General features: G+C 33.8%; 2 protein-coding genes across 3 annotated transcripts; one reads left to right on the top strand and one right to left on the bottom strand.

Annotated features, from left to right (window-relative positions):
• Positions 1 to 835: 835 nt before the first annotated feature.
• Positions 836 to 6,471, top strand: LOC124297176 (general odorant-binding protein 71). Its single transcript, XM_046747905.1, has 6 exons — positions 836 to 976; positions 1,973 to 2,238; positions 4,172 to 4,385; positions 4,576 to 4,611; positions 5,563 to 5,757; positions 6,167 to 6,471. The coding sequence occupies exons 1-6, from the start codon at positions 917 to 919 to the stop codon at positions 6,194 to 6,196; spliced, it is 801 nt and encodes a 266-aa protein (XP_046603861.1). The 5' UTR covers positions 836 to 916; the 3' UTR covers positions 6,197 to 6,471.
• A 421-nt stretch (positions 6,472 to 6,892) lies between these two features.
• On the bottom strand, positions 6,893 to 17,322 carry LOC124297174 (IST1 homolog). 2 transcript variants are annotated; one of them, XM_046747901.1, is made up of 6 exons: positions 16,774 to 17,322; positions 14,454 to 14,904; positions 12,691 to 12,834; positions 11,327 to 11,380; positions 9,209 to 9,392; positions 6,893 to 8,934 (listed from the first exon to the last, which is right to left on the bottom strand). In XM_046747901.1, the coding sequence occupies exons 1-5, from the start codon at positions 17,040 to 17,042 to the stop codon at positions 9,219 to 9,221; spliced, it is 1,092 nt and encodes a 363-aa protein (XP_046603857.1). In that variant the 5' UTR covers positions 17,043 to 17,322; the 3' UTR covers positions 6,893 to 8,934; positions 9,209 to 9,218. The 2 variants fall into 2 exon arrangements, with proteins under 2 accessions (XP_046603857.1, XP_046603856.1); XM_046747900.1 differs by having other exon boundaries at positions 6,893 to 9,392; positions 16,774 to 17,320.
• Positions 17,323 to 19,284: the final 1,962 nt, after the last annotated feature.

Here is a 19,284-nt window from a genome sequence, read left to right as displayed (position 1 = left end):
GCAGATTGAGTCCACAATTTCGCTTCAGTATCTTCACGTTTACCGATAGAAATCTGGATCACAACCATTCGGCATGAAAAATATTTCCGTAGAAACGAGTCTCCAGAACATATTCCGAAGAATATTTGCCCCGTAGAACTGATTTCTGTAGAATTGACCCTCCTTCTTCGAAACGAACCTGGAGAAACGAACTTGTAGAACCGCCGCTTGTAGGAAGGAATTTGTACAACTGTTCACTTGTAGGATTGAAACGTGTAGGATTGGTACCCTCTCAAAAAAATTTGGTTCATACTATTCAAACCATTAATAAACACTGTGCAAATGGAATTTTTTTTCACTTTCATTTATTTGTTCCTAATTAATTCCTGAAAAAAGTGTATATTCGGCTGTTTCGACACTCTCGTCCCCGTAACGTTTGACAATTGAAGCTATAAAGTGACATCGGTGTTATTGTTTCTACACGGCTATACAGCATATCACTGTGCGTAATAGTAGAGCTTGAGACAATGGAAGAGGCTTCACACAGCGCGAATGTCCATTTGTTCTCACGATTGCATCATAATGCACCTGACAATCAGGTGAATTCAATGCCTGCCATTCATACACCGGATCGTCTATGAAGTTTTGATGATTTCTATGGCTCTTGACCTAAAAAAAACGAGAAAAAGTACACTCAGCGCGGTAAATGGACCATGTCTCCGTCCGTCCGGACGTGTCCATTCGAACAATGATCAAGGGCACTTAAACTGTCACTTTATGCACAACTGTGGGTATAATGTTCACGTTTCACCATAATAGCACCGGGTAAATTTTTCTCGCATCGCTATTCATAAAAATATATATGAAAGCGTAAGCCAGTACATTATTAGTCACACTCATCGTCCAACCTAAGCCGAGCAGACCAAGTTTGTCAAGAATGCGTTTCACCCAACTCCTAGTGTTTTTTGTGCTTGTTATGTGCTTTCACGAAGGGACGGTTCGTAGTATATGATATAGTATCAAAATAACTAGAAAGAGTTGAGAAAATGAGCGTTTTAATTTCAACTTTTTTGTAGACTTGTGATGTAGGGTGACTTGTAATTTATAATTAATATTATTTATCGTGTTATGTGAAATATCAAAACAACTGATCAAGTATGTAAGGCTTTTTGACGGATATTCAATTAAATGGCAAATACATACCACGGACGAGTGCGTTTCACGATAATTTACTTCATTTTACCAGAAGTAATGTTATCTGATGAGTTATATTATTTTTTATTGATGACAAATGAATTCCGTATATTCATCAGCATTTGTTCATATTTCATCATCATTGCATTATTGATAATTCTGACATAAAATCAAGTATCCAAATAATGGATCTTTATATTCTTTGTGACGTATACAGGATACGATTACTTAAATGTCGAGGTTTATAATTTTATATTTTCACATTCGATACTCATAAGATGACAACTTCGTCAATCTACAAAAATCATTTCGTTCAGTAAAATAACTATTTCACGAAAAATGCTGCCTCAAAATCCGAAATTTATTCGAAATAAACAATTTAAAAATAATGATGCACTTTCAGACAAAGAAGCGATCGCAATTGGACAAAATAAGTCCTGCAAGTGATATAAGTTGGCCATAATTGTTATAATCAAAAATCGGTGATTTTGATGTCAAAAAACGAACAATGTTCGCAGCAACTCTTCGAAGTGCATAATATGTATTTGTATGCTATACGTATAAAGAGGTATAGGTATACGTATGAGCTTTTTTTTCATTTAGAAAGTCGGTTGGAAAGCCAAGCAATCAGCTCGGCATAACGTGACGAATTTAGTGGCACGGTTTTATACGTAAACTATTATATCGCAATCGGATCAATTGAAAATTCTGCCGATATTATGGCGTGCATGGCCTCGATGACCTATTTTAACTAATAATAAGAGCCAGCCATGTATGTAATAATGTCTGTCATTTACAGGCTTTGAAATGCCGAACCGGTGAACACCGGGCAAACGATCAATTCCAAAAAGTTATGCAACGATGCAAGGGTCGTGTACTTCAGGGCAATCGACATGCCGGCGATGATAGTTCAGATTCATCGGAGAGTGAGTCAGACTCGGAAGACGATTACGAAGATTCGGCATCGGATTCCAACGAGAAGGGATTTGATAGAAAAATTATGACAAATATCCACTCCGTGACTTCGAACACTAACCCGATGAAGAGTTCAAAACCCAACAATAGGTAATCTTTTTCTGGCAATCCTAATTTTATGATGTAAAGTAACAACCATACTGAAAATTGTAATATATCGTAATCGAGTAAGGTCTCATATCACATCTCAGCTACAAATCTCATCGTTAGTTTGACTTGAGACCAGGGTTGTGAAGAATGCATTGTGTTATTAATGGGTCATTCCATGTCAAATCGACCAATGGTTGTACTCGACCCCTTTTGTTTCGGATGAAATTTGGTCAGAAGTTTTCATTCATCATACAAAGAAGTTCTGCCAAAGGAAAAAAATAAAAAAATTTTTTTTTTAAAGTTATCCAACTTTGAAAATTCCACTATTTTTCCTGTTTTTTAAACTTATGCTTCAAAGATCTCGAAAACTATTATAATTACTCCAATGATCTGAGCTAGATTTTCAAGGGGATACTCGAAGCTACCAAAAAAAAATTATTTTGAAAAATTTTTTCAAAAAATCGTTTTTTGCAGAATTTTGAAATTTACAACATTATAAAAATCGATGACCGCCATTAAATTCTTCGCTCCAATTTTTTTCTAGAGTACCTCTAACTGATCTCAAAAGATCCTGAAATTTTTGAGATGGGGTTTTTTTTCTTTCAAAAGATATAAATTTTTGAATTTTGAGAAAAAGAAATTTTTTTTTCTTTGGCACTGATCGAATAAAACAATGATGAATTCACTTGTAATTTTCAATTTTAAGGCACAACAATTTATTTTAAGGCAATAGAGTATATGAAAAAATAATTAATATGTCGTTTAAATTCATTTGGTAATTAAATGTACATTTGTGTCAGTTAAGAAGTGACACACTCTGCCATCTACATGTTTCCTACTAAAATTTTTCTACTAGACATTTACTGCGAAACTTTCCAGAGGTCTCTATTTATCTCTATGGTGGAAGTACTTGTAGAATTCACGCAGTTTGTTGTTTATTTAAGGATATATAAGGATATATAAGGATATATAAACAACAAACTGCGTGAATTCTTTCAAAAAAAATTTTTTTTTGATAGCTTCGAGTATCCCCTTGAAAATCTAGCTCAGATCATTGGAGTAATTATAATGGTTTTCGAGACCTTTGAAGCATAAGTTTAAAAAACAGGAAAAATAGTGGAATTTTCAAAGTTGGATACTTCAAAAAAAAAATTTTTAATTCTTTTCCTTTAGCAGAACTTCTTTGTATGATGAATGAAAACTTCTGACCAAATTTCATCCGAAACAAAAGGGGTCGAGTACAACCATTGGTCGATTTGACATGGAATGACCCTAATGCATTATCCATATCATTACTCATTAATGTTTCAATGATTAACGAATTCTTTTTTCATTGTGCATGTTTTTGACAATTTATAATGGGACATCGCTGCATTATTTATTACACATTCAATGAATTTGAATGCGAAACTGAAGCTTGTTCAATTGATATTTACAATAACTGTTTCGAGGAAATAGGTAATCTTTCTTAAAATCCGAAATATCATTCTGGTTTCTACAAAAGCAAACTTCATCTAATAATACTATGTTTTCTTTAATTATTTGTGTAGAAGAAATCAAAATTTGACATCTAGAATCCAGACTTAAAGTTCGTGTTAACCGGTGATTATTTATCAACGTAAAAAACAGAGAAGCAAACTTTACAAGCAATGTATGAAGATTTCGGTTATTATTCGACGTACAGAATCAAAATTTATTTATTTAAATATAAACTCAAAAAAAAAGAATTATTTTTATTTTTTGTTGACCTGTGTTATAAATAATATTTTGGAATTTTTCTGCGATCTCATTACAGGCCATATTATATGTATAAAAGTTAACGGCAAGATAAGAAAATGCTAAGAGTATAAAAGCATTTTGCCGACAGCCGCTATCAGCATGATCTATTTTTTGATCGTGGAGGTGCAATTTTATCGTCTCTTTTTCATTCCAGCGAAAATCAGAGGAGTGGTTCAAGTATGCATGATCAAAACTCGGGCTCAACCCGTCCTTATCCCTACAACAAAATGGGTAATAATAGTTATGGCGCTCCGGGTGTGATGTTGAACGATAAATTCTTACGAAACACAACATTGCCAAGTGGAAACTCCAACAGCATGGCACACTTTGGACGCAAGAACATGCAGCCGAATGAGAATAATCAGGCTGTACGGTATATTTTTCATCTCTTATTCCGATTTCTTAGGAGCCGGTGATGTAAATCATCGAGTTCGACTTCTGCCAGAAAGTCACAATAATTCAGAACTTTTATTAGGACAATATTTTTCTTTTTTGGAATAATTAGTACGCTCTGCATAATAATTTCGAGAAAAAAACGGTACGCATTTCTGTTTTCAGTGTGTCATTCAGTGTTTCTTTGACGAGTTAAACTTGGTAAGTAGTTGGAATCAACATTAGTTACCAATCAATTTCGGTTTCACAATATATGGGTCATTAAATAACGACTAACCTTGTTGTGGGTCCTCAAAATTTTGTATTCATCGAGTCTTTTTTTTTTGGGGAGGCAGTAGTTAAAAGCGTATATTTTCAATTTTTTGGATTTCCGTATACCAACGTATTTTAAGGTGTTGGTTACGAATATAGCTGGGAAATTACCCGGTAACTTTCATCGTGTAAACTTGAAAAGCGGTAATTTTTCGATCATTTCTACACTTTTTATACGTCATTTTGATAAATATTGCTTCAAAGGAAAAAAAAAATTTCAAGCAAAAAGTATATATCTTGATAAACTATACGTTTCATGTTCCCTACAATTTTTTTTGCTACAATTATTACTTTGCGAGAAAAATAAGCAAAGTTAAAATTCGTAATTAAAAAGTTCTTAATATTTCGATTTTTTTTTCGTACCTCAAAACTCAATTCGGTGACACAAAAAAAGAACTTTGATGACTTTTGATCCTTCAAATCAGTGGAGATATGTGATCCGGGGTACAATATGTCAAATAAATAATGATCCAGGTGTGAGCCCTGCCATTCATCTCGCAAAATTTTGGGTTTTAGTTCTAGAATAAATTACGCAAAATTTTCCCAAAGATGTGCATGTGGAAAATTAATATATTTAGGTAATGATAAGCCATGGAAAAAGGAATCAAATTCACGTTGCCAACTTGTTCATCCATTGTTATAGCAAAGTAAAATCCAAGTTGAAAAAGGACGTATGTACCTATAACACGTAATTGTAAGAAAATGGAGAAATCCAAAATTTAGACAGGCAGTGATCAGATTACTTGGTATCTAAGATCCATCTGCGAGAAATTTTTGTGCTTGATCTCATTGAAAAAGGTCACTTAAAAAAATGTTCTCATGCAATTTCTGAACCTGTAGATTGATCGAAAAGGATTTCCCGAAAAATCTGCCGTCACGAAAATTATGACGCAGGATATCCGCGACCCGGAGCTGCAGGATTTTATCGAAGAAGCTGTCCTGGATTGTTTTGACATGATTCAGGAAGAAAAGTTTAATGAGCAGTGCAAGTTTTCGCAAAGCCTTATAAATTGTTTGGCTAGTAAGGGGAAAGAGGTAGGTTAATTTCAGCGATAGCGTTAAAATTGTAAATTGTAGATGCATTTCGATACGACTGTAAAGAGGTTGTTGTCAGTTCTTATGACAATTACGATTTGAACTCTTTTCGTTCGTTTGTTTACTTAATATAGGACGAAAAAGGGTGAGTTTGCCCGGTCGGTAAGGGTAGGAGTATTACATGACCTTAATGCGACGCATGAGGCACAATTTTTTTTTGCCCATCTAGAACTCGTTGTTAGTGTCTTCCATATGAAATTGTCACAAGAACTAATAATATAACCTCGTTCCAGTGGAGTTACACGGTTGGTAAAGGTTGGAGCACTACATGACCTTAAGATACTGATATGTTGAAGTCAACTAAGCCATTCGGATTTCTCGATTGCTAATAGACTTTAAATTTTTACAGAAATGCGAAGATTGGGACAACATGCAATAATTGTTTCTATATTTCTGTAAGTTAATCTGCACCATGTTTTGTATTGTACGAGCACAATCACGTTTTTCTGATGGACCGACAGAAAGTGTAATCATTGGTTTATTCAGTTGAATATTATACGCAATGATATAACTTTGTATCAGACATGTATAAGAAAATTGATGTAAAAAAAGAACAACCATAAGCACATTGCATTATACAGACCATATATATATATACATGGCCTCACGCTACATGCAAGGCTTAATAATCAAATACATTTATGTTTTGATAAACATAATATGCGACCATCTCGTAATAAAATCAAAAAAGTATTTATCTTCAACTGTACTACCTCCTTAACCTGAGAATCACGTATTCTTTTTTTTATGACAATGATGCACAAGGGAAACCTATATTGAATTATAACATTTCGGAAACTGAGGATGATAACGTAAAAGTGAAAAAAGTTATTCTTATTATAATTAAACGTTTATAACTGTATCACAAATCTTAAAAGCTCAGCATTTTGTTCTCCTCTTTTCTTTTTATCTACTATTTTTAACACAAATTCTGGAAAGGTTTACTTAGACTTGGCTGCAATATATCGAGTGAACTTTCAGGTGGTAAATCGCGCGTATGCGATAAAAATGCTCAAAACAATACAGAACTTAAAAGTACGTGTATAATACAGGAAATCACCTTGTACACAATACATAATGGCATAAAATACGAGTCGTTTTATTGAAACTTCAAAGTGTGTATGTTATTTAATATTTCAGCATGAATATTGAAAATGCCAACCTCATCTAAATTTTGGTTAAATATATATATAAAAAAATATATATATACATATATTTATGTATACACCGACCATAGTAGCGTTACGCGTAGCGTGCGTGACTATGGAACAGGAGGAGATCCTGAGCTCAAAGCCCCAGCACGTCGGTGAGAACTTGAGCGACAACTCACAAAAATTGTAAGACAGGTTACGTCATTTGGATGCCGAAATGGCGAACTGAGGTTTGAACTCGATCCGGCTACAACTGAGCAAAGGTTTCTACAGTTTTCCCTGTCCCCTATGGAATGTGGGCGTTTCTAGTGAATATCTTAGGGAGTAACACCACTCTAACGGGGGGAAAAAGGCCCAACTTTGACGATTTATTTTGAGAGTATGGAAATAGGAATGTAATTTTTTTCATAGGGTTTATTTGACACATATCGAAATATGAAAATAAAAATGTTTATTACTATTTTGATGCAAAATGTTGGTGACAGAGCCAATCTTTGAAATCACCTTTATTTAAAACTCCTTCGCGGAAAGACGGATTTCTCGTAAACTATAAGATCTGGCACAAAATTTACCAATTTTTTAATCTATACACTATTGCCTATTGAAGTGCATAGATTTTTTTCTTTTGAATCAAGTTTTGCAGAAATGATGCAGTTTTGAAAAAAAAAGAGTCGGTTTTTGGCCAAAAAATAAGGAGTAAATTGTTAAAAAAATATGGCTACGCACTTCCATAGAGAATGTAATTGTGAAGCTACTGTCAAAATTTTAAATTGATCCATGCAACAGTGTTCAAATAATCTGTTTTCCTAGTTAAAAAAAGTGATTTCGAGAAAAATGTGTGTTGTACGAGCACTCAGCGCGCGCTTCGAGGCACTGTGGCAAAATCGAGAATTGAACCTTTCAAAAGTTTCTTTTCACTCTGTGACAACTAGATATTGTTTTTATGACCTTGAAGTATTGTTTAAACCGAAAAAAATCAAATTTCCCTAATCCTAGAGTGGTGTTATCCCTGAACCCTTTCAGTCACACATTATTCACCTCAATATTTAGGGCTGAATTTTATTACTCGGGGGTTTTTACGAGGTTAGTAACGTTATCGTAACGGAGCATTCAGGACAAATCGCTGTTTTCTTAATTTTATGATGATTTTAAAGGAACCTTGATAACGAAATATGAATTTTTTTTGTTACGGTTTACTGAATTTCAGACAAGCCGAATTAACATGAATCGTTACAATAATGTTACTAACTTCAATATGGTGGGTGTACGGGGTTACAAGACTTGCAAGATGGCGGTTGTAAAATCAAAAAAAAATATCAAAGTTCCATGATTCTCGCCGAAACTTGTTAGTCGGAAGTTTTTGGGGTTATACGAAGTAACAAAGATTATTCGAAGTTGTAAATAAACTGTGCTAAGGCTAAGACATGGGGATTCTTGATGTGGGACGCTGAGCTTCCCACTGTGACTGAAAGGGTTAAGATAGCTATAGACGCACAATGATGTTCATGGACCCATTTCCCCCTCCACCGCACAAGCTATCCACTTATGGGGACATATTCTACAAGGTATGGCGGGACTGGAAGTGATGGTTATTTATCATTATTATCATACAATTTTAGCATATACATATATAATAATCTAGCGCACAATATTTTGTACAGCCCTGAAGTGACTAATTCACATTACAGATGAATGTTTATTATAATAAAATGTTTAATCATATAGTAACATTCGTAAAATATCAAGCACTCGCCAAATCGCTTAACTATGGTAACAAATTAGTTTGACAAGTTTGATCAATTTTTCCTACATTGCATGTAAATTAATTTAATGATTCGGAATTGTTTTTATTGGAAATTGAAACTAAAACTTGGACTTCAAGGTGTTCAAATTTAATAATGCTGGGTGTCAAGTTTCTAGGATTTGGGTGTTCTACATTCTACAAAATTGACCCTCCAAACGTCACCTGTAAAAACCTTAAACGTGTAAAGTAATAATTTTTCTTTTTTATATTTGATTATATTCTTTCTTTTAATGAAAAAATAGCAGCAATAGTTGAACAATTTGTAAGCGTGATAGTGCTTCAAATGAAGATTGAGAATATAACATTTTTGCAAAATAACTGTCCAATCTTGGAATAAATATGTGCACATGATGTAGAAATAAGTGACTTCTTTTTAAATTAAGCAGAGTACTGTTGTGTACTGACAAATATATTTTTCAGTTATCTGAAAACCTGCCTTCGTTTCGTTACTTTCGTTTTTTCAATTCTTCAAACCTCTTTGTTAAATCATCGAAATCTATGTCATCATTAGAGGAACCTGGAGGCTGATCATTCTCCGTTGGAACAACTGGTAAATCAGGTAGTTTAAAGTCGTTCATCGGCATCTTTGACCGTGGTTGAGGTTTTGGTTTTTGATCAGACTAAAAATAATAACAATGATGAATGATAAAAATATTCAAGGCATTAACTAAAATTTACAAAATTTTCACACTAAAAGCATTATGACTGAATCCATCTCAAATCATGCAGGTCAGCCGAGGTCATATTCCATAATTGCTCGTAACTGAAGTATATTCTTTCTCGCCCAAAATAAACAGACTTGTATATTTTATTATTACAACTTAAATAAATTTTTCACGCTCGATAACACTTTTTCAAGATCATAAGATGAATGTGGTGTTTTTTTTTTATATTTAACGTATAATTTCCGAAAAATAACTAGCAAATTTGCAATTTCGAGCTTTCCTAAAAATTCTAGATTTGGAATACGTAGAATCTCACACTCCATCGAATCAGATATCAAAATACAAAAAATTTGCAAAATGGTGAAAAATATGGCGATTTGAAAAAAACAAAGTGGTTTTTCTGAAAAACCTGGATTCCATTTTTCTGAAAATTTAGTATGTTTTGGTAGAGAGTATATACTATGTGCCAAGTGAACGGTAATATCGATTTATTATTATTTTTCGAGATGTCGATTTTTTTTTTATTAATTTTATTTGGTAGCCTAATTTACATGGTTAGATACATTCCTGAATAGTATGAGGAATAAGAAGGCCTCCTCCGTTAAATATAATTCAATTCTTCATTTCCATGCAGATGCGAATTTCTGTGAAATTATTAAGATCGCATGTGAAATTTATTTTTCGTCCCGTTTATTTTTGAACAAACACGAGAGGCCTACATTTGATTGCCATAATTATTAAAATAAATTTCATCATTTTTTCCGATTCTGCAAAATGAAACACTGGTTTTTATTCTTTTCTTTGAGTTTTGATTAGTACTTTTCTTATCCAACTCATTCATTATGACGTTACCAATAGGATCATCTGATATGAAATAATCGCAAAAAGTACATAACTAATATCAGATGAATTCGAATGGTAAAATCATAATGAATGAGTTCGATGAGAAAAGTACTAATCAAAACACAAAAAAAGAATAAAAACCAGTGCCTCGTTTTGCAGAATCGGAAAAAATGATGATATGAAATAATTATGGCAATCAAATGTAGGCCTCCGTGTTTGTTCAAAAATATTCGGGACGAAAAATAAATTTCACATACGATCTTAAGTAGCGAATCGATTGGGAAAAAACTTGTACGAAGTTCAAAAGCTGGTATTATATTATTTTCACGGGATTTCGCATCTGCAGGGAAATGGGGAATCGAATTATATTTAACGGAGGTTTTCTGATTCCTCATACTACTCAGGAACGTATCTAACCATGTAAATACGACTGCCAAACGAAATTAATTAAAAAAATCGATATCTCGAAAAATAATAATAAAATCAAAATCTGGCTTTTTCAGAAAAATGACTGTTTTTTTTCAAATTGCTATATTTTTTACGATTTTTCAATTTTTTTTTTTTGATTTTGCTATCTGATTCGACGGAGTATGAGATTCTACATATTCCAAAACAAAAATTTTCAGGAAAGCTCGAAATTGCGGAATTTCTGGTTATTTTTCGGAATTTTACGTTAAATATAAAAAAAAAAAAACACCACATTTAGCTTATGATCTCGAAAAAGCGTTATCGAGCGTAAAAAACTTATTTAAGTTGTAATAATAAAATATACATGTCCGCTTATTTTGGACGCAGGAGAACATACTTCAGTTGCGAGCAATCATGGAATATGACCTCCGCTGAGCTGCAAGATTTGAGATGGATTCAGCCTTACGCATATTAGCCTCTACATATGTGGTGTTTTCCATTGGTTGTACTTTATGTATACCTGGTACGGCAAGTTCCAGACCCCATGAATCGAAAGAAATTTTCAGTATGTTTCAAGAAAACATCTTATCTATTTATATTTAATTACAGTACCTCATACACTAATTGGATAAGCTCACCTGCTTATTTAAATCTGGTGGAAATGAGCCGTAAGGAGGTGGCAGATCCTCGTGCTATGAACATAATAAATTTATCTTTATTCCGTGGTTTTATTAGGTAAAAAAAGGTGTAATCTGATCGGAAGATTATTTTCATTGCGTAATCATATTTTACTGTCGTAAATTAACTCAACAGCAGTAAAGATTTTAAGTAAGTTGGAGTTTAGATTTTACACTGAGTAATCATATCTAACGATTTTCTTGGGCAATACCCAAAAATTTAACTGCAAGCTATCACGCGTTTTAAAGTTTGAAGGGCGTTGACTTAAATTAATTAAATTTTGCCACGACTTGTGGTTTTTTGTCAAGAATATTCTTGTCAAAACAAAGCAAACTGATATTTTTCATGTTCATTTCATTACCAAAATTAATAAGATTCACCAGTTTTTTCTCTTAAGTATCAAATATGGAGGACATCAGTATTACTGTAGTTTTATATTCGTGTATACACTGTATTATGTATATTAGGATGGTCCTTAAAAAGATCATTTTGGAATTTCGACTGGCTTACCCCGAAAATCGGCTCCAAGTAATTCAAAATTAATTCCCTAATTTTTTAAGATTTTTATTTCAGCTCTAACACTTGTCGGCAAGAGGGTTGATTTCGCCATTCAACTCGTTCAGGGGCACATTAAATCTGCCGAACGGATTTCAATAAAATTTAGTATGAGAGGGTTTCTTGGGTCCTGATTACGAATCTGAACTCGAAATTTCGATATTCAAAATGGTTCAATATGGCGGACAGAAATCGCACTTAAGAAATCGAACTTAATGTTGCTATATTGGATCCATCATTTCAAATTTTGTAATTTCGAGTTCAGATTCGTAATCAACGACCTCAAAAACCCTAACATACCGAGTTTCACCAAAATTAAATAACTTTTTTGATTTGGTTCAATACATTGGATCTACGATTTTTAATTGTCAAATTTTGAGTTAAATTCGTAATCAGCGACCTAAGAAACCCCCTTATACCAAATTTAATGGAACTCCGTTTGGTATACTTAATGCACTCTCGAAAAGGTTAAATGGGGGAATCCACCCTCTTGCGGGCACAGGTTAGAGTTGGCATAAAAATCTGAAAAAATTTGCGAATTATTTTCGAATTATTTGGAACCGATTTGGCTGGTGAGGCAGTCAAAATTCAACAATGACCTTTTTAAGGACCACCCTCATGTACATACGTATCAAGAAGAGCTTCGAACATCAGGAAAGAGTTCAAAATACTTTATTCTTAACTAACATAAGTCGATTTTAAGCACTAACTATTTCTCACGTATTGCTCCATTTGGTAGAATAAGGTTACTCAATGTAACTTTGCTTACGCTTGGGTGATGTTTATTGCTGTTATCCAGAGGGATGTTGTAAGAGAAGGCAGCTGGATTGAATGCTGTGTTTTGATCCTTATCTGTTGCAGGTGGGGCCACAGGTGATACGAATCCTACCGGAGGATTATCATTTTGATTTACCTAAGCAAATCAAACCAAAATACAAAACACCCATTTAGACACGCGTGAATGAAAAAGATTATTGTTACTATTTTCAAAAATTCAGTCATGAAATAGTATTTATACAAGGAGTCAATCACCAGTGATAATAAATTAATTAAATTAGAAAAAATGAAATTTCATTTACTAGTAAGGGCCCTACATTCAGAAATTCAAGTAATACTAATGACATCACAATTATAAATTACATTGATGAAAATTATGCACGTTACTACATCATATGTCGTTAATCGTCGAAACCTCAATGATGCACAATAAAAAAAAAACGAGCATGGAACTCCCTTGTTCTTCGCGGTAGACGGAGAAAAAGGTAGATGAGAAAAATAGTTTGGTTTTTGTCTGAAAACTTAACACCAGGTAACATTTCCTTGGTATAACGATATGACAATAAAAGATAACAGTTCTGAAATTAATGTCATTACAGCTCGAAACACAAATTCGTAAAAAAATCTTGACCCATTAAACTGGAGATCTTGAAGCTTTACTTTATTGTTCTAAGATTTGGAAACAAAGATACTCAAACGGATCTTGTTTGAATAATAATTGTGTCCTAATTTGTCAAATATGCACATTTTCAAATGTTAATGATTAGTAGAAAATAATTTTCATCTGAATAACATTGATTGCACTGAAATTTTTCATGTTCTACATTTGATTAAAATAAAAGTGATCCACTTGAAAGTAAATGCTATACAATTTTGTCGATCAAGCCAAATGTCAGTTAATCAATCAGTATACATCTTTTTTTCCAGACGATTCTACTATTTTGATTATTTAAATACAAAAAAAGCATTACAAAACTGCAAGATGAGGATTAATGAGCATAAATTAATATTTTACAAAATTCCATAGCTTGTATTTAATAGAGACCACAAAGTAGAAGAGTTAAAAAAATTAGTCCCAGTGAAAAGTGACCGTTTATTGACATAAAAGAAATTAAAAAGTGACGTATTTTGGAGAATTTATAGATGTAATTTCTGAGTACATGGTTCACACCTATTATACTGAGTGCCTGTCCGGAAGGGTGAAGCTAAGTTGAAAAATTTTTGTAAATAATATGGTCAGGGGTGGAAAAATTGTAGGTATGCGTGTAATTACAGAAAATTCTTTTCCACACCCCAAAACTTGAGATCTTCAGCTCCGAATTCCAGTTCATTTTAGAATATCCCAATTTGATGTAAAAGAAGTCAACATAATGTTCATGCATACGTGTACAAGTCCGGAAAAAGCATGAATTTTGGATTGAACGATAAGACGAAAACTTTAAAGCTTCTTCTGGTGGCGAAGATCTCAACTTTTACGGTGCGGCAAAGAATTTTTTGTACTTACATGCGAACCCACAACTTTTCTACACCCGGCCATACCGGTTTTAAAAAATTTGGTATTTTCACTCCACCCTAATAAAGAGAATATACGTGCTAAAACAAAAAAAAAATCTAGATCATTGCGATATAGTTAAAAAAAGTGACTTGTCGCTGAATAGTGACAAAAAAGTGACGCACTACGAGCATTGAGATCTTAACAGCACCACAGGACAGATAAAAAAGAAAAACAGGTCGATTAAGAACCGAGAAACACACCGATGGGTTGTTGCTACCCTCAGGATTGGGCAAAATTGGTGGTTGAGGATATCCCACGAAGCCAACAGGTTGTGGTGGATGGTAGCCTCCAGAGGCTAAGTCTAAGTTGTTGGGCAATTCACCCGCATTGTTTCCTATGTCGATTAAAAGAGCGTCTTGTCCTTCAGCCATAACTTGAGGATCTGGCTCGTACGCGACATTGTAATTGTTGGCAATTTCAATCAAGTATTTTTCTACCAACAATTTTGACGGTGATTGTACACTCATTTTGTGTTTCAATTTCTCTGATATCGACTGCACTGCTTCTTCTCTGCAAGCATCAGTGTACTGACGTCCATACTTGGCTGTCAAAATATCTGCTATTACTTTCATCTCTTGGACATCGGTTTGAATTCGAGGGGCTGCCCAAATAATCGTTGATATCGCCTCTGCCAACCCCTCATCTAGATTTCTGGACAGAATGATTCATACTTTTTCATGTTGTGAAAATTATAATTGAGAAAAATTTGACTACACATTACCTGTTATACTTTTCTGATTTGTAATTGAAAAAAATTCAGTTACCATTGACTTTTGCAATGTGTAATGAACAAAATTCATTGACTAATTTCTTTTGTGATGAATAATCAATTGAATCAATTGCTTATTTCATTGTTCTTATAATATTTAATATTGCAAAGAAAAGGATTAACGTTTGCAATTGACACTACAATTTTCAATGCAGTAAAATATATCTACGGGTCCTATGAAGACACACGTATTTTGTCAGGCGACTAGAATAGACGTATCCGGAAACACGCTACAGCAGGGATAGACAATCGGTCAATAGTGGTTTTAGGCCAGTCAGTTATGACGAGGCAAAAAAAAACAAACGACCCTGTCAAAAAATGTTTCATTTAATTCTGTAGTAAAGGTTTGAGATTGGTAGATCACACAGAATCTGGACAGTAAATGGTAGATATTAGGTCTATTCAAGTTGGCCATTCCTATGCTAGAATAAGTGTAAACAAAATTCTATCCACATTTTGCAGAAACAACTGAGATACGTCCCTTCTAGCCACCCGATGAAATACATCTGTTCTAGATGCCCAAACGAAATAGGTTTATTACCATAGGACCCATCGATGTACTTAGAGTGAATAATCCAGGCTTTACTGTACATTTGTAATAAGTAATTGAGTTTCCTTTGGTTACACTTTATAACGGTAGATCGTGCACCAAGGAGGCAAAGTAGGTCTTTGTACGCCGAGCATAAGTTTGCGATATGAGTCGTAGGTAAGCGTATGCCCAAGCCAATGACGAATATTACCAATACACGAGGTAAAAAAGAATTGCCTCCATGGTGCACATAATATTTAATGTAACAAAAGTGTGGTTCACAAATTTTATTTTATAGTGAAGTACAAGATAGAGCACTTTCAAGTACTAGGATGTAAAAATGCAATTTTACATATGGAACGCAAGCAAAGATAAAAGTGTTAACCATACTATTGTTACATAAAAATAATCAATAATCAGTGTTTTTTAAGGTACACATTACAAAAGTAATGAAAATAGAACCTCGAAAATTTTTATGTCAAATTTTGTATGTAAATTATCAATTCAAATGAAAGCGGAATAGTATACTTTCAGTCAGCTTGAAATACATGAATCGAATTTATATTGCAAAATGTAAGTAGATTTCATTCTTAGTACAAAATTTATGTACCTACAGTTTCAACTCATTGAGCTTCATAAAAAACTCAGGTTGCCGTTAATAATGAGTTGTAATGAAAAAATTTTAAGGGATAAATGAAAGATAAGTAGACTTCATAAGTCGACTTGACGCAAAATATTGCACTAGCTAAGTTTGTGCTTTTTTTTGTAACTTAGTATTTATATCATCTTAAGTTTTTAATCAAGCTTGAACTTTCGATTTGTTTGGATTGAAACATTTTAGAGTTCTTTATGAGTTGAAAGTTTTGACGAGTTTTGATTGATAGTTTCTTTACATTTTATTTCTAGGGATACATTTGAAGACTCATTCTTAATTTTGAAACAAATCATGATAGGTGATATTGATTTCTATATCAAACCACGTTCTGTAAGGTTTTCCAGATGAAAGTTAGGTTTTCTAGTGAGGAATTATTGAACTTAAGTGTATACAGTACTTGTATCAATATATGATAGTGGAAACCTATTTAGTAGTGTTCAAACGCAGTTCGACGTATTCAAAAACTTTGCAGACTCTTCCGATAAGAATAGTTAATTGCATTTGTTTGCTTAAAAACTGGACACGGCTAATTTGGTATATTAAGATTTGGATACCGATATGACTTACTTCATTTGCTGGATGAGACCAAAGCGAGCCAGAAGTAGATCGCAATACATTTCAAGTAATTCCATAGCCTCAACCATATAATCTTCCCGAATAATATGTTCGACTCTTATTTTCGCCCTCTCAACTTTTCCAGCTCCGATATAATCTGCTATTTCTTTTCTGGCCTTTTGGGCCAATTCCGTTTTTTTCTTCTCCAATAGTTTTAACCTGTTTATCGCCAATCTCAAGTTCGTCTTCAATTTTGTGTAGTTAGGACCGCTCGAAAACATGTTGACCGTTTGTTTGAAATATCTTTGTCGATCCCGAAGACGATATTCGAGATGTATTACTCGAGAATTAGGTTATTCCTAATCTCCACCCAAGCTTCTTTCTCTTCTTTCAGATGACTAACTCCAATCGCCGAAGCTTGATGAGTAATTTTTTATCGCGTTCACAACTGACAGATCCTACTCTACAATTTGTGAAATTACGCCATGATTATCTATATTTCCACTCACTCGCGCATAAGCCCGTGCTCACACATAAGTCCGTGCTCACACATATATTTATATCGGTGATTCCACGGCACGGTATAAGCTATGGAGAGTAGAGTAAAGGAGTCCGATCTTTGTATATTTGATCCGGTACAAAAATCCGTACAATAAGGCTTGCGCTGGCTGACGCTGAACGGCGCTAGTATCGCAAAAGTCCGCGGAATGCTGGGGAGACTAGACGACTAGACCCAAGGATATTCCCTTTCGGGTGAGGGGCAATTTCATTTCGGTCACGATCGATGGTTGTATACATATATATATATATATATATATAGTCAATTCTTTCCAACTTCAATTCGGAACTTTACGATGACAGTGCTGCTTTTTATAAAATCTAAAACTACTAAACGACAAGTTTTCGAGGACGGTTTTTTCGTATACTCCCCAATAGAGATCGGATTCCTTTACTCAAGTCTCCATGGTACAAGCCACAGAAATATAAGTAATACTGCAACGCTCGCCGCCTTAGCTCGCCGTAACGCAGCGTTGCCTAAAAGAGTATCACCGAGAAAGATAGAAAATTGGAAAATTGGCTGACTCTGTCTTTCTCAGATACTCGTTTTTGATTGGCAACGAAAGAGATAGAGTTACTATTACTCCATTTTTTTTCCCCCACTGATAAAGAGAATATTTCTATCTTCGTTTAACCTTTGCCTATCTATGCTAAAGGGGATAGACTGGTGACACATCTTTTGTACACGGTGCGCGTTTTAGGCCGTGTTCGAAAATTGACTGACAGTACTGTCAGCAATCTTTTATCTCTTTTGCGCTACCGAAATCATGGACAGCTCTGTCCTTGTCCTAGGGAATTTTTAGTACTGGCAGTCAAATTACGATCACGGCCTTAGTATTACTATATTTCAGTGCATCGACATATAAGGTGTATTCCGCCAGGGAACTGTGGCAGTCCAGTAATATTATATTTTGAATTTTCTAACTAGCAATTGGTGGTTTTTACTGGTCATTCACTGCCAAAGTGCTATACTAAGTTGAGAGTTAGATGGTACAGTTGTACGAATTCATTTTCTGTCAAATCAAATGGATCTTCTATTTCCCTCAATGCTTGTCTATCTACTCTCTGCTCAAGGCGTTGTAGGCGATCCTCTAGATTGATTAAATCTACAGCAAGATACCCATTAGCCATTCTGGAATGAAATTTAGAATCAAACCATTAATAAATTCACAGCGGTTCAATGTTTCTCAAGGAAAGGTAGTATGCATCCGATAGATAAACAGCAGCTACAATTCAAAGATTATTTTTGTGGTCATATTTAAATAGCATGTATAAATAGTAAGATATAATAAATGTTAAACTGTGTGTTACACCGAAGGAAAGTTCAAATCGTTTTAGCTACTTTGAGTACTATTAACTATATAAATGTTGCAATGCTCAACTAAACTGATTTATAGAAAAAGATTTATGTCCTCTGTTTGTCATCTATTAATGACTAGAATCACTCTATCCAAGTAATTGTATAAAATTCATAAACCTATTTTTAGGTTACTTTGACTGAGCCCTCTTCATAAGTCTATTTCTCAGGCATAGAAATAGTTCATTAAATATTAATATTGAAACCACTCTTTCGGCGAATAAAAAATTAACTTGTTATTTTTTATGTTAAAAAGCCATCGAGAGTTGATTAAATACTATTATTTAATCAACCCTTAGGATATCTTATAAATGAACTTGTATATTTGGAAAGATATTGAGATTGAGGGTTGATTGGGATTGAGTCAACGTAACCTTAAAAGTATGTTTTTGAATTTTATACAATCACTTGGATAGTGAACACCGATTTATAGAGAACGTTAAAGCGATTATATTATTGTTCTGAAAAAAGTAATTTCTTGTTAAAGTGGATCTTCATATTCACTTACTTCATAAAGTTTTCAATCCTTTTTAAATCTGAAGACTATTTTGGAGGCTAGAGAATAATTCACGCGCAACACATTGACACGTTGTTGCACCAAACTATCG

This window comes from Neodiprion virginianus, chromosome 2, assembly GCF_021901495.1.
Source record: "Neodiprion virginianus isolate iyNeoVirg1 chromosome 2, iyNeoVirg1.1, whole genome shotgun sequence".
Lineage (NCBI taxonomy): Eukaryota > Metazoa > Arthropoda > Insecta > Hymenoptera > Diprionidae > Neodiprion > Neodiprion virginianus.
This window is presented reverse-complemented; position numbering and strand designations above follow the sequence as displayed.